General features: G+C 39.4%; 3 protein-coding genes across 4 annotated transcripts in view; 2 read left to right on the forward strand and 1 right to left on the reverse strand.

Annotated features, from left to right (window-relative positions):
* LOC137990753 (uncharacterized) overlaps window positions 1–9,591 on the forward strand; it is a 10,785-nt gene extending 1,194 nt beyond the window's left edge. Inside the window, exons 2-7 of one of the 2 annotated variants that reach the window (XM_068835864.1) lie at window positions 2,028–2,151; window positions 2,774–2,952; window positions 3,703–3,850; window positions 5,576–5,641; window positions 6,212–6,829; window positions 6,908–9,591. In XM_068835864.1, the coding sequence (XP_068691965.1) occupies window positions 2,028–2,151; window positions 2,774–2,952; window positions 3,703–3,850; window positions 5,576–5,641; window positions 6,212–6,829; window positions 6,908–7,155 (1,383 nt within the window). In that variant the 3' untranslated portion in view covers window positions 7,156–9,591. Of the gene's footprint in view, window positions 1–2,027; window positions 2,152–2,773; window positions 2,953–3,702; window positions 3,851–5,575; window positions 5,642–6,211 lie in introns of both variants that reach the window. The other variant, XM_068835863.1, reaches the window with a different exon arrangement.
* LOC137993010 (zinc finger CCCH-type antiviral protein 1-like) overlaps window positions 1–22,500 on the forward strand; it is a 43,841-nt gene that overhangs the window by 6,785 nt on the left and 14,556 nt on the right. The window lies entirely within an intron of this gene.
* Window positions 13,160–22,500, reverse strand: part of LOC137990754 (uncharacterized) — a 10,169-nt gene continuing 828 nt past the window's right edge. The window contains exons 2-15 of the mRNA XM_068835865.1: window positions 22,011–22,113; window positions 20,425–20,645; window positions 19,812–19,943; window positions 19,005–19,175; window positions 18,497–18,636; window positions 18,018–18,129; window positions 17,822–17,905; window positions 17,455–17,635; window positions 17,274–17,369; window positions 16,632–16,718; window positions 16,395–16,452; window positions 15,903–15,968; window positions 15,478–15,656; window positions 13,160–14,969 (exon numbers count right to left, since the gene is read on the reverse strand). Of these exons, the coding sequence (XP_068691966.1) occupies window positions 14,257–14,969; window positions 15,478–15,656; window positions 15,903–15,968; window positions 16,395–16,452; window positions 16,632–16,718; window positions 17,274–17,369; window positions 17,455–17,635; window positions 17,822–17,905; window positions 18,018–18,129; window positions 18,497–18,636; window positions 19,005–19,175; window positions 19,812–19,943; window positions 20,425–20,645; window positions 22,011–22,113 (2,343 nt within the window). The 3' untranslated portion in view covers window positions 13,160–14,256. The remainder of the gene's footprint in view (window positions 14,970–15,477; window positions 15,657–15,902; window positions 15,969–16,394; window positions 16,453–16,631; window positions 16,719–17,273; window positions 17,370–17,454; window positions 17,636–17,821; window positions 17,906–18,017; window positions 18,130–18,496; window positions 18,637–19,004; window positions 19,176–19,811; window positions 19,944–20,424; window positions 20,646–22,010; window positions 22,114–22,500) is intronic.

Below are 22,500 nucleotides of genomic sequence, written 5' to 3' on the forward strand. Positions count from 1 at the left end.
AACTAGTCTGCATTTGCATATGAAAATTAAAAACGTTGGTATGTAAACAAGGTCTCTGGCACTATATTGCATCCATTCATATGCCTGGAACCTAAGCTACAACTGTGAAATGGTCTGTTGTTTACTGGTCAGGATGCATTATTTTGAAGTTTATCAGGGGCATAACTTACCAAGGAATACAGCCACTCACAGGTTTTGATTGAAAGGGTGGACATGTACCAAAATACCCTTAATGTATGGAGTTATCAGAGGGACCAAGAGGGACCAGACATTAGAAAAGGGCTTTATATATTTTGACTGTCAGTTCAACAATCAAAGCAAAATAATTAAAGAAACAAAGTTGACTCTATGAGTTGGCAACACTGCTATGTTTCCGGGTCAGAATGCATTTTAATTTGATAGGGTCATGCAACCAAGAACCATCCAATCACAATCTTTGTTTTGTTGAGTGGAAATCTACATGTAGTTATATACCAAAAATTTATTTGAAGGGGGATCCGCACTGATCATAATTTTGTGGTATACTACTCAAAGGTATCATGCACTTACGTGAGTCAATGGGTGGCCCGTTTGCCAAGATCCCAGTTTACTGGTGAAACACATTAAAATTCAGTTTTACGCTTACCTGACAAACAGGCCAACCTGTTTAGCAGTTAGGCAGGCTTAGATATCTCTATGTAATTTTGTTTACTGGGCATGCCAAGCAATTTCAGAGCACTTTCCCCTGTACAGTTTGTTTTTGTGGTTGTTATTATTAGTATTATTATTTTTAATTTTACTTCTTTGTTACATATATATGATATTTAGACCATATAATTGTAATACCAGGCTTAAACTCATCCCAGCAAACAGAGTAAGCCTGGCTAACCACATAATTGGGTACTAAGAGTAGGTATGATGGTAGCATTGCTGTGGGTTCCTACATTGGACACTCTTGAAGTGACATTCAAGGGTTGTTTTGTAAGTCATTTGCATAACAGTGTGCCTTCCTGCTTGCTTTGAAGACATTGAGGTGAATGATGTTTAGGTTAATATGTCACAGTTTGTCTAAAAAAAGAGATGTACGGGCTTGTTTTCAATAGCCATGCAAAAGTATTGTGCTCCGAGTAGGGAGGATGTGCACATTTATGTTTCTGGTAAATCAGCTTTTTTGTCCTAACAAAAGGTTCTAATGATCTAAACTTTACCGTGTTTTTCGTGTATGTTGCTTTTGCTTTTTTGCTTGTCTTGCAAGTGAAATTCAGCTTTAATTAATCATTGTAGTTATAGCCATGCGAGGCTGGAATTGTCATATACACATCCATTTATCTAGAGAGAGAGACTGTTGTGTGTTGTTTTGAAATTGAAGTGATTAATCTTTTCAATAGATAACCTTTGAAAAAAAGGATATGCAGTATTTGTTCAGTTTGCATGTGATCATTACCTTAACAAATTTTACCGTGACAAAAAGAGCAATTCCAACCACAAAATGTTTTTTCCATCTTATTTTGATTAGTGTTCAGACTTGGCCAGTCCTCAAGTTGTTAATCGTGGCTTTTTATTTGAAACCTCTTTGTCTACAGAGTTGTCTCAAAATGTAATTATTGCGTCAAGTTTTCAAATAATCTGTGCATTAACAAACTTTTGGGTGCTATGCTTTACCCACTTTGATGTTAAAAGAATATCCATATTATCTTACAGTCATTGAAAGGAAAGGAAAGGAAAGAAACTTTATTTAAGTGTCTAATCTTCTAATGCTGTAGAGCACTAATTGGGGACACTGTAAATTGAAAGTAACAAGTTAACGCAAATGAAATCAAATGTTGGTTTTTGAGGAGAGGGGAAAACCAGAGTACCCGGAGAAAAACCTCTTGGTGCAGAGCAGAGAACCAACAAACTCAACCCACACATGACACCGAGTCTGGGAATCAAACCGGGGACATATTGGTGGGAGGCAAGTGCTCTCACCGCTACGCCATCCCTGCACCCCAAGGGGTGCAAGGTAAACATAATGTAAATAAATGTAATTATGGTATTTCCTTTTGAAGCACTGGATAAACAATCACAATTCCAACCTTCATGGCACCAGACGAGTAGATGCGTCTACCAGCAAAAAGCTAGTGAGGAAGCGGTCTGGCTTCAACGCCTTTACAAGTGAAATGCTTAAGAATGGTAAGTTTATTTTATTTTTTTTTTTTTTTAGTAAAAGTTTAATTTGATGTAGTTTCAAAGTTACCTTAATAAAGCACACCATGGTTTTTAATAAATTCTGTGATGTCCAATTACAAAGATCCATTGCTTTGGGGTCATGCTGACACACCAATACACACACCGGTATACAATATAAAATAGAATCTATTACCTTATGTTGATAATGTTAGTTCTTACTGTGACACTTAGTAAGTATTGTTATCATTTTGGACTGCATACCATAATGATAATTCAAATTCAGTAATTAATTCTTGAAGGAGAAAGATGGGAATGTGTAATTAATCCATATCGGTAAAAGGAAAAATATTTGCTACAAATTTAAGATATTAATTCTCAATTTTTTTTATTTATGTTAGTTGAGGTATCAGGGTAAATACCAACTATTGTGCCTTTTTTTATTGAAAAAAATACCCAGTATTAAGGGTTGTCTAGGTTCTATTTTTGATTTATGATGAGGTTATGTTGTCGTACACAGGAAAAACAATGGATGCTGCTGCAATCATTCATTCAGGCAGTGCACGGTTAAGAATTTTCATTATGACGCTGAAAAAAGGATTTCGCATATGTTCATTTGTTTTCACAGAGCAAGTTGGTGGAAATGCTGAGGTTTTTCGTGCCCTTGGTGAAAAATGGCGAGGCCTTAATGAATCTGATAAAGATTCTTATAGAAGGAAGGCAGCTGAGTCAACCTCATTGACAGGTGTATCTTCACTGTCGCAAGATGAGAGGGCAAAGAGGATCATCAAGAATATGATGAAGGAGGTAGCTTGACTATTTGCATACAAAAATTTGTCACTTTGTTATGATAATAATAACAATAATATTGGTAACAAATACTTTTAACTGAAATATTCACACTAGGAATATTTCATACATTTATGCTCATTAGTGCACAGTTATTTTGTCGTTATGGGGAAGTTACTGTTGATGTGTAAAAGATCAATTTATGGAAATTATGTACATGTGTTTTAAATGAAAAGGCCAATGAATAGTAAACAAGGTGAACCTCAAACCTTCCTCAAACATTTTGGGTGCTCTCAGATTTCCAAGTTTGACAGTGAGGGTGTTTAAATTCGGGTAATGATATATAAATCCTTGATAATATTATCATGCCCTGTATTAAGAATGGGCGACATGTGACTGGAAATATTCCTTGCAGGGCAAATCTTTTTGGGTATATTTATAATGGCGAGCTGCTGTCTTGTAAGTACCATACAGATTTCACCTTTTAAGTAGTACATGTAGTTCTCTGTGTGTCACTTCTGTAATTTGGACACAATAATAAGTATGGAGGCGTGCGTGTGACCAGTGATTACTGCATTTCTATTGGCTGGCATGGCATGAGCTATTACAATTATTGTTACAATTAATTTTATTAAAGAAGCACAGGCTAAGCTTTGGTACAGATCTAGCAAGCTTGAAACTAGTAGAAGAGTGGTTGGAATAATTATAGTTATACGCCATAATAAGACAGTACAATGCCAATCTTAGTTTTGATAAACTTAATTGCAGGTCGCAGAACTGGAAACATTGGGAGGCCATTGTTTGTTGTTGTGTGGTTTGGATGGAACACTCTATCAAGGAGCGTCTTCAGTTGGGGAGCGGGTGATGTCTGCACCTGGTTGCAATATTATTCCCTTGTTTTCTAGTTACTTGCAATGTAAGTTAAGATTGTAAATCACTTACAGAATTCAAATTTATCCTGAAAGTGGCATAAATTTATTTGGAAAGTTACCGTTGCAGTGATTTATTTCTTCACCTTCATTGTCAAGTGATATTTTAACTGAGCCTTTTACTGGTGTACTGCTTTAAATAATGTTGCAAATATAACGTACCTGTTGTGTAGACTATCGGATTGGGTGAAATGTTTGCTTCAGTGGTCTTGATTGTGGTAGGTCTACAGCTGTGGTACGTAGTTCAAGCCCCTGGAGAAGTTATCCTGTTTCTCTGGAGTTTTCAAGTAACCTTAATGCCAGTGGTCATTCACTTTCCTATTGCATTTAAAATAGACTGTTGACAAAAGCACATGTGCACTAGTACCTCGTTATTCTATATATTTGGCTTACAACATACATGCGTCCATTGTTTTTGTTGTCTTGGATATGTTCCCAGGATCTTTTCGGCTGACATAAAAACATGATAAGTGTGATAGTTTGTGTTATGGAGTGAATTACATTAAGCCACTGGTTGATTACACAAGGTCTTTCGGTGATTGTCATTGCACCATTCCAAGCTGGCTTCAGAGGTCAACAAAAAGGCTGACAAGGCAGAAAGATTTGAAACCTTGGAAAAGGGACAGTAACGTTTTAAAATTTATTATCTAGACAGAAAAATCTCATATAATTTTTGTAGGTTATCATCCAGAGAACAATTTCAAACAAACACCAACAGCAGAGGACTGTTATATGTTAATTTTTGGTATATAAGTGTGGAGTACAAATAGATTGAACTATATATGCCTTGTGGATAAGATTTGGTTTGAATAGACACCTCAAGGAAATGCTGAGGACATGAAATTGCAGCAGACCATGTTTACGAAGCATACTGCACGTAGCGGCACTTCTTTTAAATTGAATCAGTTGCTTAATTTCACTGGAGCTTTGTAAAAAGGCCAAACGCTTGTTTCACGTTGCAGGTTGGAAGTATAGTTAAAGATACCTTAACTGCTGACCCCCAGTCATAAAAGGACTATCATAAGATGTAGTGTTTGGATCAAAGTACTGACTATTTTTCGAACGGGTAGCTTGCAATTGTTGTAAAGTCCATTATTGTTTTCATGGCAGATTGCTTTTTTGTCTGCGTCAGCGGTTAAATTATTGATAAGTACACTTCCAACCAGCAAAAGTTATAGACCGAATGCATAAATGGTGGCCCAAAACCACTAGCCTCGCTCTCAAGCAACGTTTCTTTTGTATTTTGTCCATGCAAACGAGGCTAGTGAGTCTAATTAGTACATAAACAAAAAAATATTTCTTGGCCGCCATTTATGCATTCGGTCTAGTCATGTATGCTGTACTGTGCATACACGTTTGCTTTGCAGTTGTATGTCATGAAGAATTCATATTTAGACATGTTTCTTGCCTCTGATTAAAAGATAGACACGAAATGTAACTTGAAAAGTTACGAGTCACAGACCCAAATCATAGATGATGTTAGCAGCCTCAACAACCTTGGGTCTTGTTGGATAACCCTCTTGTCAATCTGTACACTGGTGCACCAGGCATTACACCTCCAACAATTATTGCTAAGTATGTAAAGGCCAATGATTGCCCTGCAATATACATATAAGGATTTCCTAATTCATTAGTATTTTTAAGAGTAATGGGAGAAACTCCCTATAGCTAGGAGCTTTAGTTCTGACTGTGCTATTTTTGATTATTTAAAGGTCACCAGGACAAGAAAGAGGAAGTGTCAACAAAACCTCTTCAGGAACTGTTCAATGCCAAATATAGTATGCTATTCGTGTGTCTTAGTTTTGTTTCTCCCTCGATACATCAGGTGTTTTCCATCTTCAAGTGAACGGACAGCAGAGAGTCTATCAGCCCCTCATAGTTTGTAAATGAGCACGGTGTTACAGCTGTAACTTACCTGCAGCATACTTTGCTTTTTATAAGCTCTCTATAAGTATCCTCTAAAGGCAAGCCATGGTAATGGCTTAATCCGAGAATTGGGCTGATCTCTCATATACCTCATCTACCCTCCATCCCTCTGTATCCGATGTTCCTGTTTACCCGCTGTTCCTTTATACCCCCTGATCCTCTGTCCCTCTGTTCCTCTATACCCGCTGTCTCCCCTCCCTGTGTTCCCCCTGACCCCGTAGTGGTTCATTCCTCTGTACCCTGTGTAAGACAAGTTCTGTTCCTGTGTACCTAGTATTTGTTGTATGATGCTATTAGCTGTTAATGTTTAACTATTTCGGGGCCCGGTATATGAGAGACTACCCGAGAACTGCGTTTTATCTTTGAGCTATAGCTTGGCGAAGCTATTTATGAAGATTAACTATGTATTTTGATCTGTATAGGCGATCTTGTCAAAGAAGAAGCCCGCAAAATGCCATATGCTAAGCTTCAGCAGCTGGGTATTGTTTTTAAGGACTTGCCCGATGATTTACTGAGAGAAGTTGGAAGAGTGCCGAGGAAGCCTGCTCTGTATGGTACTGGGCAACGACGCAAACTGTGGCAGACACGTCATCAATGGACTTTAAGTGTTTCCTTTTCAATGGATACTTCCTCACCTGCCAATGACGCCCCTTCTACTAGTGACGCAATCACCAATGTTCCAAGTATCATTCGGGTTTCCCCATCCACGGCCATTACAGACACAACCACTGCCCCTGTCAGTGGTCGCACACTCAGTTTATGTACGGCAAATAGCCTTCCCACTAACTCTTTCTCTTCGGTCCCCGTCAGTGATACAACAACCACCATATACAATGTTTCGGTCCCTGCTGTTGTTCAGCCTTCAGAAATCCACTCATCCACTCTCCCCTTTGGTGATAGCCCCTCCAGTGTATTTTCAACCTTTGTCCCTCCCAATCAAGCTACTACCCGAGTCCAAGTTCGTCCACCCACGTCCACCCGTCCATGTGGGCCATTACATAGACAACCTCCCTCTCAGACTGGTTTTATCATTCCTCAAGGTAAGATTGCATGCTTGCAACACTACAAATATGATTGTTCAATGTACTTTATCCATGTGTTTTACTTATATTCCACAGGCACCGAGTTCGGAATGATGCTTCCTGACACAAGCAGCAGAATCCATGCGGTTTGTGTCTTGACTTCGAGAACTCAAATGCACGGTCGATCAGTTGCTCAGGGAAATGTGGTGGTCGAAGTTCTTCGAGTGCTGAACCCAGCACTGCATCCCATATTTCCTGGTGCATTTGATGAGGAAGAACCTGTCTGTGTCGGTGGCTTTTACGAATGGCCTTGTAGCCAACTTAAATTTATGAATCATGACTGAATTTTTTTCGAGGTATGCCTTACTTCTTTCCGGCGTGCATTTTTCGTGACTATAAAGTTAGAAACTGTTAAGTGTGAGCAGTAAGTACTTCAGTTAGTAGCAGGCAATTTATCAGTTCGTGAAACTGAATAAACGCTTTCATTGCCTGGCAAACAAATCCAATTTGAAATGCACAAACCGACACTTGTTGGAATGTACTACCTATAGTGGAGAGATTTAGAGGGCGACAAAATATTTTGATGGAGATCCTGTTAGCAAATCTCAGCACCTGTCCCTCAATGCTCTCAAAAATAGTTAGGATTTTCTGGCAGCACTCTTGAAATCTGTATTTACGCCAATATATTTTTGCGTTGCCTTTTTGCAACGATTGTTGTAATGTAAATGTTTGGTTTAAAGTCGTACACGATATCCTTGAGCGGATTTTGATAAAGATGCTACATCTTCAACAAAAATAAGAGAGGCGACGAACTCAGGCCGGCATGAGTTCGTATCGGCCTCCATAATTTCTTGGTATGCGTTACATAAGACAGGCCTGGCAATGAACTCACACCGGTCTGAGTTCGTACCGTTGTCTTGTAAATGACAACAAATCTCAGACTGGGTCGAGAAGTTTCAAGCCTGCGTGTATGCTTTTGGGTCAGCCATATATTTATTGGACGAAACATTATTTCGTCCCGAAACCACACCAGGTACAGGTACAAGATCATACCGGTCTGAGTTCGTCCCGGTCTTATGTATATAACCCCCAATTTGCCGAATTCTAACAAGGACATTCCTGAATTTTAAGATCTATAAACTCAATTCCCATTCGGCTATTGTATTGGGGGTACAATCTTTTCAGCTTCTTCTCTGGCTTCTGCGCCTAAAATGGCAGGGAAGAGAAGTCAATTGGCCAGCAACAAAATTATGTACTTGCCACTTTTCGAAATGACATGCTGAAATCCGGTTGACATATGGAACGAAAGCACGTTACGGTATCGCTTGGCGAGTTGTCAGGAGTAGTCCATAAAGTTCGTAAAAGACTGGGCCGTATTGCCATCTGATGTACGAAGTCAATTTCTTTCAATAGTTGGCGCACGTACACAGTCACGACTTTTATTTGTAATAATAATAATGATAATAATAATAATAAATAGTAATAATAATAATACATAATAAAATAAAAAAATAATAATAAAACTTTCTTTAAGTGTCTAGTCGTTCTGGCGACGGAGCACTAATTGGGGACACTGCAAACTGAAGTAAGCAATTAGCGCAGGTCAAGTCAAATGCTAGTTTTTGAGGAAAGAGGAAAACCGGAGTACCCGGAGAAAAACCACTCGGTGCAGACAACTAACAGACTCAACCCTCGTATGACGCCAAGTCTGGGAATCGAACCCAGGCAACATTTGTGGGAGGTGCGTGCTCTCACTACTGCGCCATCTCTGCAGCTAATGCAGTTCTTTTTGCATTTTTGCGCTAACGTTTCTTTTTTCAGCGGTTTTAGAAGGTTTTCTTTACATGATGTTCAACTTCCTTTCAACTGTGCTCTGTCGAGACACTTGAACGGAGTGGATCCAGTGGAGATGACAACCTCTGTTGCTAGTGCACGTGAAGAACATATTGCGGGATGCGTGCTAACATTGCAGATCTTAATTAATGGAAAGTTCCTTCCTCCGAATGTGAACTCTTCCCTAAAAGGGTTATCTTCTGAAGTTAGTTAACTCATTTGGGAACAGCCCTCTTATTGTCATCATTATTACTATTATTATTATTATTATTGACATTGTAATGCAAGAACGAGCCATAATGTGATATTTAAGAACACTCTATTGCCGTGACTTTGTCAATACAAACGTATAGTATAATTGTTATATATTTCTACGGAGTATTATTGTGAATATCATTTTTAGGATTTTAGTAGATCATATATTGTAAATTTCAGATTGTTCTTGAAAGAATTTGTTAATAAAGTTATTACCATCATTATCATTATCATTATTATTATTATTATTATTATCATTATTATTATTATTATTATTATTATTATGATTATTATTTGTTTTAAATTTTGTACTTTGCGGAACTTGCATTCTTTCGAGATACTAGCCAGTATCAAAAATACCAGCGGCCCTATGCCCCATTGGGGGCAATAAGGACTAATATATATCAAAAACACCATACTACTCTTTGTTTGCCCCTCCAAAATTCTGCATAAATTATTTTATTTTGGGACTCACAATGGTCCCAAGAGAGACTGAAGCCAATGCTAATGTAAATTTTTGGAGGGACAAGCCACGAGTATTATGGTATTTTCGATTTTGGTACATTAACATTTGCCCCCCTGGGCATGCCATAATGTCTTTCGAAACAATATAAATCAAAATGACCGCCGTATCGGTGAAAAGGTCAATTCCAAGCACATTAAAGTTTTCTAATCTGTTATCTAGAGAACGGTTTTGTACTACTTTTTAAATATGTCCTATCATGTAATTTTTTCTTTTTTTCATAATAAAGTTTTTGATCGATTGGTTGATTACTTTTGGTGATCTGTGCGTCCCAAACGTTGGTTTAATTAACGGAGTGTATGTAGAACTGTACCCCGATCCGCTTTGATTACCTCTTGCTATTTGCAACATGACATGAAATTTTCTGTATTTGTGTGATTTCAGTTGAGAAAATTGAAATTTGGATCGCATTAAAGTGTGATAAAAAGTTAAGCGGCGTTTTGTGGTGTGTTTTGTGTTCTGATGTCGGATCCGACTTCTACTTTACCGGCTGCTAATAAAATAAAACTGTTTGAGCAATCTTCGCCAGTAATTAAAAAGAAAATAACAAGGGGGTTTAAAGCAGATCTAAAAAAGGGTAAAAACTCAATATTCGCCCTGCCTTCTGCTGTCTTCTTCAGAGGAATGTACTCTGCAAGTCACTGAATGAACATATATAGCAACTAAAGAGGTCATTGTTCATTGTGCGTTCCTCCAAAGGGTGGAAACCAGTGATGAGTAAACCCATGGGAAGGATGCTCGTTCAGTAACAGAGTTCTTGTCCAGAAATGAATGCTACGATCATGAGATTGATCTTCCCTTTTTATTTGTCAAGTCGGTGACTGACTCCCGAAACAGGATACCCGGGCCGACAAGTCGGTCAGTGTGGAAAATAGGAAATTGTTTTGACAAGTCCAAAACTTACTGCTGAATATGGCACTCTTCCCTTTCATCAAGGGCCGAAGACAGGCCGATTCCCGGTCAGCGATGGGGAAAACCGGGCCGTTTGGTCCGATATCATGTCGGCCGACGGGACAAGTAGCGCACTTCCCGGTCGGCGGAGAGTAAACCCTTCCCGCTTCCCCTTGGCCGACTGAGGGAAAAGTCATTCCAAGTCTCCTCCTAGCCAGGTCCCTCCTTCGACCCGAGCCTGGGCGGGGAAGGGGCCTGTTGTCATCGGACTCTGAAGGCCGGCCCGCCAAGTCCCCACGGTCTTGCCCCCTCCCTCTCCTGTTTTGGTGCCGGGGCCTTTACACTCGGCATGGGGATGAGCGATCCGCCGGGGAAAGAGTCGTCTCCGGAACTCGTCGGGAAGATGCCCTCCGTAAGGAAGACGCATGAGTCGTTGGCCCGTAACTCCGCCCCTCCCCCCCCCCCCCCCCCCACCGACCCAGCGATGTACACGCATTATCCCCGAGCGCATGTCGTAGTGCCATTGATTTTCGTCCGGCGTCCCCAGGAAATGCTCTCGATACAGGATATGGACTACTTTTGGGGCCGTAACTGTTGCTCTCGTACAGCTGGAATACCCCGACCCAAGATGTGCCCTCGGAATCATGTGGTGCACATCGCGGTGCCATCGGTTTTCCTCCAACATTCCAACATCCCCAGGGAAGGCTCTTCATAAGTGACAAAAACACCTTTTGGGGGACATAACTCCCCCCGGTTTTGTCAGATCCCCCCCTAAGTCAGCGAGCTAAACCTCCTAGTCCCCTTGCAGGTGCCTGCCAAGTTTGAGGGCCTTAGCGTAAATCCGAGTGTCGAATTTAGCGACCATTACTCTTGTCGACTTCTGAAGAGCCTTGAATCCAGTGTGGAAGTACAACTAACAACGGATTTGCACTGCCAAATTACGGGAAAAAAACATATTTGTTTTTTTTTGGAGTTAACCCACAATGTCATATACCATTGGAAAGGTCTCGACAAGATCTATCACGTGACGAAGTTTGGTGATCCTGTGTCATATTGGGTACCCTGTGTGAAGTTTTTCGTCCATAACATTCATAGGTTTTATTCCCTTGGGACCCGACTTCGTGTGCGGCAAGAACCCGTGGCCCAACGACTTTTGGCACCCTTTTCGCCCCGGGGCGAATCGACCTCTCCCCGCCAGAGGCCCGAGAACACCCCCAGTCAGAGACAAAAGTACCCCCCCTGGACTCGTCCTACCCACACCAGACGTCCCCCCCAGAGACCTACGCGACCGCGCCCCCGGATTGGCCAAATTTTAAATCCCGGGGGAGTTATCCCGAAAACATTGTTTTTTAGTTCTTGGCGACTATCCTCCCTCCCCCACCCCCCTGATTTGTCCGGGAGTCGCGGGGTCGGGCTAGAAAGATAACACTCGCCATGACCAATCTGGCGGTCAAATCGGTTTTCTTTTTGGCCCCCCCGGGAAGGAGCCGCACCCCTGCGAAGATGGGATTTTTTGCGGTCTTGCTGTTTCCCCCCCTTCCCTCCTTGAGAGCTACGCCCCCTAATACGCAAGGAATGACTCGCCGTCCGATGAAGAATCCCGGGGTACCCTCGGTTGGGCCGTAGCACCTCGGGGCGAGCTGGCACCGACACCTGGAGGTGAAACGGTCATGGCCGTCTACCTCCCCCTAGTTTTGAGCTGGGACCCCCTAACCCCGAGAAATGCACTCACCATCCGAAGGGGCATCCTGTGATGCCATTAGTTTGTCTGGTTCGTCCCTAACCGATATAGGCTGTAAGCGTAACACCCGCCCTCCCCGCTGGGACCCCCTAACCCCAAGAAATGCACGCGCCCTTTGAATTTACATGTACATATGGCATTGGTTACTCTCTAGCACCCAGTAGGAAGGCGCTGCATACGATAGAGAAACGTGTTTTTTGGCGAAATACCCCCCCTCCACGAGACCCCTATAAATGACCTCGCCATCCAATGGCGCCTGTTGTGGTACCATTGGTTAGTCTTAGTTGTCCCTGGGGAAGGGCCTGCATACTACATGCAGGATTTGCGTACTCCAGGTTTTAAGCGTACCCCCCCCCCCCCCCCCCAAACTGCTTTCATGCTGCGACCTCCTAACTCCAGGAAATGCACTCCCACGGTGAAGTTACATCAACAGTTGGTATTGGTTACTCTCTACCACCCCCTGGGAAGGCCAGGAGCCCATCACCCGGAGCGTGGAACTTACCTATTTTCGTGCAACGGCGTTTTCACAAGTAAGGTTATTTTTAGATTGAATTTTCCGCTAATGAGACTCCGACAGGAGCCCGATGACTAATTACAAGAAATTAAGCTGTCGTCATAGGGTCACCGAACCGGAACTGCCTTTGTTTTTTTACCTAATTCGCGGGAAGGGCTAGTCTAAAAATAAACCTACTTGTGAAAACGCCGTTTCACAGACGCTGTATGGAAGTTGCACGCTCCAGATGGGCTCCTGGGAAGGCCCAGAATGTTAGCAACATCATCCTTTAGTAATTTGTAAACGTACTCCCACCACACCTTACAGAATCTGCAGAATCTCAATGTTTTGTTTGACTCGAAATTGGAATCAATTAATATTCAATTCCCAAAATTCCAAATATGTCTTAAAATGAATTTAAGACGTTATACACGTTTACGGTCTTTGCTATCTGTGGTAATACTTTTAGTAAAGGAATATTGTCTCTGAACAGTGCCACAAATCTTAAACGATCATTTGTTATCTTTAATCACTCCATATTTTTACAACATGACACACTGTCCTTAAATTTTTTTTCATTAAAAATTCTTTCCAAATAAAAGTCCCAAAAAAAGGATCTGTAATTTCCCATTAAGTCCTTCTGAATAATTCTATTGCAATACATTCTATATATTAGTAAAGATTATTTTTTAATACATCAACAAATGTCAAGCTATGGTGATTCTTTCATAATCCATTTAATTATGCAAATATTTAAAAGCACTTCAATTTTGGAAAAACATATAGTTTTCCACAAAATAATTTCATAACATTTATGCCATAAAATGACAGTAGTAAAACGGAATTACAATCTCATGTGCGGTAGAGTGCAATACATTGCTACTCCTACGGTTTACCGTACTTATCAGAGAAGACTGGAAAGTCTAAACATTTGCAGAAGCCACAAAATTACGGCTGGACTTTGTCCTAAGTTTGTTAAATACCACAAGTGTTGGTTTTGACAAGATTTTTGCCATCGATTGGATCTCCAGTACGTGATACGCACTGCTTCAAATATTCATTAATCATCATTCAACATTCATGTAATATGCATCAAAGGTACCAACCAGAATTTGATTAATAAGAAATAAATGGTACAGCAGTGTCAGTACCATGACAATTGCATGCTCAAGGGTAAGGCTTCTTTGCAACGACATGACCTAGTTATTTTACTGTGAAGATCACTGTTTCATGAATGTCTTGTATTCGTTCATGAAGTCTGCATATTTACAGTAACATCGTGTAGGGAAATCTTTGCTGACGTCATTGTTTATAATTTGTCTCATTAACATACGCGTTTGCTGACAAAAGGCATCCTGCTATTCACAAATTGACTCAAAAGTTCAAAGAACATGTTAAATTTAGTAAAATCTCCAAATTTAATGCCACTTGACTTTGATAAGGAACGAGTTCGTACCCATTAAAAAACTTTTTAATTATTGGATGGCAAAATCTCAAATGTGCCCATGCATTCTTTGCAAATTTTCGAATTTTCAAAGCCAAATTGCTTAGAGATGATCTGATATATTGTGCTCAATTTTTCCGACATTTAAGTAGCTCATTGTGCTACGGTCTTTCTTGATTTCCTGGCCGATAGATTCGACAACGATGGGCTTATGCTAATGAGGCAAAAATGTAAACAAAGATTCGCCTTTTTTACAGCACAGTCATTAGATCATTGGATTCAATTCTCCGTCCGAATCTGAATTGCCTGAATCAGATTCGCTGTCACTGCCAAATTCAGCAGAAAGGACTGAGCGTAAATCTTTGAAGACCTCACTTTCACCCAACTCTTCAGCGACATCTTCATCGTCGTCGTCAGACTCAATTTGGCTGTCAGTGTTGTCACTAAAATCTTCCATGTCTTGTAAAATTCCAGATTCTTCTTTCATTGATGTCTGGAGGTTTCCTTTTTCAGATGCCGAAAAAAGTTCACGAAGGTATCCAGAGAAAGCTCTAAGTTCATCCAGCTTGGTGAGCACAATCGACAGTAATCCACAGCATTCCGCTGAATCTGTTCTGCGCACCCTCATCTCCTTTGACCACATTTCGAGACCCTCAATTTTTCTTTCGTAGAATCTTAATATCCGCCGCATTTCTTCCTGGATAATACTTATTTCTTCATTACATCGATTGTTGATATGAACAAGATCAATCAACTGCCTTTTGACACAATAAGGGACTGAAGAAGGGAGATCAACCTCACGGTCAATAGTACGCCACATGGAAGAGTTTATGTCAAGGGCATCTTCAACCAAAACCTTCGATGGGTATTTGCTTCCTGTGCTTGTCTGTGGTCGCTCATATTCTTTAACCAACTGCTTTACAGCATTGGTAGTCTTGGATATTTGCGAGCACAACCGTCTGGCAATGGCTTGTCCATCTGTAAAAGAAATCGATAAACAATTACGGAAACATACGTCTCCGATTTCTTCACTGGTCTAAACATCCCTTTGTCTAAAATAATATCCTGAAACAAACCCTTTCACAATATAAAATTAAGAGGAGTCTATCAAAATCGATTTAACTAACAATACCACGGCTGTCTTACCGCACTAGCTTATCGACTTACGGACTACTGCAGTAATAACAACTTTATTAAACTCTCGGAGTTATATAAATAAGCACACAGATCATCTTAATCAACTCAACTCAAATCAGATGTTGATTAAGGATACGTAGGGAACACCTGAATACTTGGAGACTAACAAACCTCTCGGAGCAGAGTAGAGAACCAACAAACTCAACCCACGCATGGGATCAAGACTGTGAATGAATTCCGGGCCACAGTGGTGGAAGGGGAGTGGTCTAACCACTGGACCGACCCTGCTCTCTTGATAATTATTATATTTTCATCATTGAGTTCTTGTATGTGCAGTATATGTCAATACCTGCATATTTTTTCATCAATTGCAACAGAAACCACCTTTCTGAACACTTTGAGTGCATTGACAGCAGTAAATCCTTTTGGCGCTTGCCATGTAGCTCATGGATATATGCAAGATATAAAGGATTGTCTGGAGACCACCGCGCCTGACCAATCTCTAATTTCTTGAGTTGCTGATCTAATCTGCAATAATCAAATCACATGCACCAGTTCTTAAAACCACGCCATACCATACCAATACCATATTTACCAATTTGGTTAACTAAAAACTGTGGAAGAGTTGTTTGAAAGCTGATCAGCGCTAATAACCTTGACTACCTTTGCTATGTACAGGTTTCGGCCACAGTTAACCCAGGATTTGCACTAATTGCGCTTCAAACAATCCGGCCCTTGTGATTAAATACCTAAATAATATTTTAAAGTGCCTACCGCTCAAGTTGAACAGTCAATATACTCCAAGTGTCAGACCCTGGGTTGCTCTTTTGCAAACTTGTCCTGAATTGAAACGATAAGGCAAATACAGGCTCTGTAACTGACAGATATGCTCCTCCATAAATGACTGCATACTAGGGGTATAACACAATGTAATGCATCTAGGATGGAACCGTGCCTTTAAACCCTGCTTTACTAGGAACAACAGAGCTCTTTGGAGACCACCCTATCACCTAAATAAACGTGCTTCAGTGAATTACAACTACATAAAATCCACTTCATTGCAAACAATTTTGAAGCACAACCTCTACAGAACTGAGTTTCATATACTTTTTACTTGAGGCAATACGCAGAAGCTGCAAATATCTTAAAAACATTAAAATTCTATGCAATGCACTGGGGTCTGTTACTAATTTGGTTCTAGGTTTGGGTTTCCCTCTCAGAGATAAAACAACATAAACAAGTATGGGTAAAACAATGTTTCCATACCTCACAGAGTAATACTGTCTCAACTTTTCTGGGTAGGCATCTGAGCCAGATAAGCCATCTTCGCAAATAAAGTACAACACATAAATTAGTACTTTCAACTATAATTTTTTAATGCATATTTCACTTCATAAGCAATAACCAGGCTATTAATTAAATTAAATGAAACACAAATATTCTGCCTCATGGTTATCAGTGGCTCTTATGCAAGCAGAACAACAATATCTCCTTGAAGCATACCAGGTTTTCCTGTGAAAGAGGTCTTAGTCATCGCAGTTTTTTCCTTGTTGCTCCATTCCTCGATCGTGGAAATCTCAACTTTATTACCTGGAGAAAGTAAAACTGGAAACGTTTGAAACGCGACATTGATTAAGAGAAAGTTCTTGTGACAGGATCCGAGGTTCATGGAGCGCAAAGTTAATATGCAACACACTGGAAAAGTTTAACATGTACATGTAAGCAAGACAAAGATAAATCAGCAATACCGTCTACAGTAGACCAACTGCTTCACAAAGACAACCATAATAATATTAATTGACAACATACATATGCATGTATAGTGGGCAACATCAGCATTTCTATCTACGAACGATGCATGCTGAGAATCAGTGAGTGAGTGAATTAGCCGATCTGGTCCATGACAATACCCGTCTATGCAATTCACATATCAAGGAGTAACAATCCTATATAAGTATTCTTAGAGTTGATTGAAACAGGCTTATGAACTTAATTGAATTAATGAAAGGCTTGCTAAGTATTCTAAGGTACTCTTGGTGTTAACTTTGATACAAAATATCCTTATAATTATCACAATAACATTACTGTACTAATGTCATGGAATGGGATATGATAATAAGTCTGAAAAATAGACAGCCCACAGACCTGTCTCATTTAACTTCACAATCAGCAAGTTAAGTTGATCTTCCGTTTCTTTCTTGGTCTCAACAGCCTTCTTAAAATGGTCACAGAGTCGGTCTCCTGTATTGTTTCAGCATCAGTAAAAAGTTACAACAATATCTAAATGAACTTAAAAAAGACTAATGGAAACAACCACAACATTTACCAAGGGCTGAAATTGACTTTCTTGCAAAATGAATAAGAAAATCTGTTAATGTGTCGACTCTGTGTGCAGGAGTCATTTCCTTTGTTATCTTTCCTGTTGGCCTCAAGTATGACCACAGTCTTTCCATCACCTCGCCATCACTCATCCCAAACCCTTCCAGCCTTCTTCCACTGTAGTTTACCTGTCATTTCAAGTGATAAAAGTCATTGCTTACAATTAACTGTACCATCTTAAATCAAGGGTCTCTTACAATTATAATAGCACCAAGGGAAGACAATGGTAATGTTGCCAAAACCTACTTTAGTGACATATACAGCACAGGTATATTTTAACATAATAACAGGTCCAAATATTTCTTTCTAGATACCTGACAAGAAACCTTGTGCTCATAGCAGTGGAATGCAGGGATTGCAAGAGCAACCTTATCAAGTATTGACTCCTGGTGTGTGTTCTGGGACAGAAACATTATTTAGAACAAATACACATATGTACGGAACAAAAACATGCAGTAGAAGATAACAGATGAATAACAATGTATGCAAATAAAATAACGCAACTCTTACTCTCAAGTGTGTATCCAATACGCATGCAATATCATAAAAAAAATAAACGTGGATGGATTTGTTATCAACCATTTCCTTAATCCACTTGAGAAGAAAAACTGCATTTCCAATCCTGCAATAAAATGGTGAATAGTAACACATGATCAAATGTCAGAATGGCTCTACACTGTAGCTCACAATTGGGACACATGTCGCAAGGTGCAGAATGTTAAAGAATAATGGTTGTGTCACTAAAATGAAACAACTAGCAAAGCTAAAGTGAGTAACCAGGATTGAGTTACATACCCTTGTTAAGCATCATGCTGGGACACAGGGCTATAAGGGAATAAATTATTTGTTACATTAACAAAGCACTGCATACTGAAAGGAATATGGTAAGTCCTCCCCTGCTTGAAATGTAAAAATTAGTGAGTGTGCTAAGTTGAAGGATGGCATTTGTTTTGTGCAGTATTGACGAGAAATGTTGTATAATTTCTTACTCTTCTCCTCTCTTCAAGCTGAAAAACTTCAGTGGAACCTCATGTTTACAGCTTGCTCCAAAAAGGGCTGTCTCGTCCAGCTTCTTGGATTTGTTCTTTGAACGTAGACTAGACCCTGCTTGGAACTGGTTACATTGTTCCTAAAAAAAGATCACTCTTTCAATTGGGTGGATTGAATTGGATGGATCAAAACTGCAGAGAAAGTCCTTAGTTACAACTACACCTGAAATTCTGAGACAATCCCTCCTCCTTCATCCAGGCTGGGGACTGGCAGGGGTGGAATTTACACCCCAGGCGGAGTTAAGTGTCCTTCATCAGGAATTTAGTGTAAATCACTACAGTAAAAACTGACATATCTAATTCTCTTGATTCAAATCATGAGATTGATTTAACACTATCTAAAGAGAAGTATTTACTCAAATTACTGATAACAGAACTGATTCCAAGATGACACATAGTTGTTGTTCAATACAAGGGTTTGGTAGATGGCTTCTACATGTAAGTGTACCATTGATTTGGTGTTAGACTTCCTATTGTAAGAAGCCAAAAATGTGTCCACTTTCACTTGACTGATGAAAAGTTCCTCCCCATGATTCGAATCTTTTCCACTAGTTCCGGCACTGCACTTCCTGACGCAACCAAACAAGGCATCCACAGAGATAAATATACTTCCATCTTCCTTCAAATATAATGCAGTAATAGTGTTTACACATACGCCATGGAAGAGCTAAGTCCTTACAAATAAAAGAGCATGTGAAACAAAAAATTAACCATTTTGTCTCATTGCTTTAATGTCTGGCAAAATGATTATTACTACTAAATAGCATGCCCAATTATTTTAGGACAGTTTGTTCTGCTGGAATATTCAATCACTGTCCAAGAAGGTTTTAGCCCAGAAACTTTCACTTACAATGTATGTTTAATCATATGACACAGAGGAAAATAATATCCTATAAGTTATAAAACTTATTTTAAAAAAAGACAACTTTCAGAGACAGATTACACCATGTAATGTTCATTGAACTTAAACATTACAATGCAAGTTACAAGTTTACAATGAATAAAGTACTGTACATTTAAATGCAGCTTAAAATGTTACATGTAGGTACATTACAGGTTACAACAAAAATTAAGAAAAAGAAATACTGCAATGTCTCTGTGCACGAAAACTGCTTAGTACTAGTTGCATCGTGTCAAGAATACTAAAACAACTGGGCAGGCTTCAATTTCGACAAATAGCCATTATTCATATTTTTCTTAAGTTATCAGTGTACAATGAACTCAACTTACATGTTAACGGAACACTGTTACAAACCTTAGGGCAAGCAGGACATTCATGTTCACTTTCAAGCAAGGGATTGAACTGCTTCAAATTGTTCACGATGCTGGTGATATACCTGAACTCACAAAAGCAATCTCCAACGAGCAAACGATAAATATCTTTAACCTAGAAAATTAAATCAAATAATCAAATTGGTCAAATATAAAAAATAGATACAGGGTTTGACAAAAGTGATGTCTGCTTGTCTGGAACAAGAAGATTTCATGCCTTGGCAAGCACCTCTCTCTTTGATCTCTCAGACCACTTGCCAGCCAGGCAAGCTCTCACACACTCAATAAAATGAAAACGAAAGGTATCAAAATTTTAAATCACGTGAAATACATGAGCCTGGGAAAGTGAAGGAATGCCTCAGGGAAATCGGCCATGAAGCTTTCTTTTCTAATTTTAACTTTTTTCCAGCCCATTGCAATCAGAATACATGTAATAGCTGCTTGATTGCTTCTTAGCAGAAAACTGCCTACTTATGGTACTGAGCCAACAATAATAATATGTAGGCATTTTTGGCTCATTGTTGCCTGGAAATGGTAGCTTGTAGTGTGTTATTTGTGACAAAGCAACAAAATGAAGCTTCTCTGATGATACTTACATACACTTTTGACAAAGACGGAGCCAGCCACTGCAGTGCCTGATAAATTGATTTTAATGACACTCTGCATTCAAGGAACAGGTACTGCAGCAAGTTCATAAATCCCAAGTCAAAGGCAACTTGAGGTTGTTTGGGTGTGGATGGCCAAAAACCATTCCTAACTAAAGTTATAGCCTCTGGTTCATGCTCACAGCATTTTATTTTAATGGCATGTTGCAGTCCTATAGAATGCAATGTAGTATGAGGTTAGCTGATAAGATGAAGGCAAAGGTTAATTTTAACTCACTCAATAATAGTTCCATGGTGCTAAGTTACACAATAATGCAAAATTGAGAAAATTAATTATTTTGTTTCATTGCCTTAAAACTAATCAGCAGCAGATGAGCTTAGAAGCTGGTGCCTTACAGGTTGGTGGAGCAAGGAAGAGATCTGACCATGGGGAAGGAGGGAACCATGGCAACCCCGCGAGCGGCAACCATGAAAAAGGAAATATGTCACACTGAAGCAATCAGTGAAATACTTACATGTGCACCAACCAGATACTTAACAAGGAGGGAGGGAGGGTGAGGAAAGCTAAAATTTCCACTGGCGAAAAAAGGAAAAATGGCCATTCCAGTAAGAAAAGCAAATGCAAATGCGACCACAAGGAGTTCCTGGCTATACTTATTATAATTTCAATGTCTTCATAATCAGGATTGTAGATATTTAAATACCACTAAGCTCTTTTTTTTCAACAGTTGGGTTTCATAGTTCAGTATAATATCCTTAATAAATAATTTGTTAACAGCACTTTTAACAAAGTCAAATGCAATTCAATAACTATTGTCTTCATACTGATATGACACTTATCACCACTAGAATGAAGTTATCATGTTAATATGTTCAGTATTATATTTTAAACAGAAAATTATGACCAAGTAACTCGCCTAAAATGATCTTTTACAGTGCGACACGCCTCACCGTGGCCACCTAACAAAGTTTTTTACAAATTGTCCGCCAATCAGCATGTGTGAATTTGATTGACAGTCACGCCTCCTTGCAAAGTTTGCAGAGTTGTAAGTTGAACATCGTTGCATGGGTTGTTGGGTCAACATATTTACACACAATAATTGTACCAAAATGTGAAAGTTTGTTGGGTGGCCACCCACGGTAAGGCGTGTTTCACTGTAAGTATAATAAAACATGTTTGAAGACTGAGTTTCTCAAGAAAACATTCAACTTGCTTGATTTGAATGGGCCATGTTTGATATAATAAAGGTAATAGTGATAATTACAGTAACAACAATAATAATACTTTGTTTCATCACATTAGCAGGATCCTCAATTACAGTGAAGTAATATAATTAGTATTGTATTATAGTAATCATTATTAGGTATAATCACATAATCTAGCTGAAACAAGTGCTTCATCGCTAGGAAGTTCAATTGGCTTCTTTTGTCTGATCCTTATAATCTTCAAACATGACTCATGCTTTTATGGTTAAAATGAAATTGGCATTTTCTTTTGAGAATATTGGCAGACAAAAAAAACAAGATCAAGCTGTGGAATTTACATAATATATTTCAACACTAGCCAACTTCCTTACCATATGAATCCACAGCTATAATGTCACGCACATAACCGTGGTTGTGGTTGTGTGGTGTGGTCCACACACATTCTCCAAACTGGTAGGGAATGTACCTTTCATCCTGAGTAAATAAACCTCTGTATTAGCTTGTTTTGTGAAGTTTTGAAACACATAATAAATATGATCATGAGCCAGTCATTTATCTAACCAAGCTCTTTAGAATGTCAAGTCCATTCAATGATATTAAAAATTGCAGTGTCACAAACTGCTGTCACTAACAACCACAGAGAATAGTGACGACCATTTGGAAGTCACAATACTTTTTGTGTGAAGGGGACTGATCAAAACTTTATTGTAAAGGAAATAGTGAATTAAAACCCCAGTAAATTCGCTATTTTTGCAATCCAGTTCTTTTTGGAGGGTTATTTTTAGGTTACTTTTGGAGGGTTATTTCCATTCAAATTAAAATTATGGCATTCAAATTATGGCTATCCAGTTCACTGAAGTG

This window comes from Montipora foliosa, chromosome 2, assembly GCF_036669935.1.
Source record: "Montipora foliosa isolate CH-2021 chromosome 2, ASM3666993v2, whole genome shotgun sequence".
NCBI lineage: Eukaryota > Metazoa > Cnidaria > Anthozoa > Scleractinia > Acroporidae > Montipora > Montipora foliosa.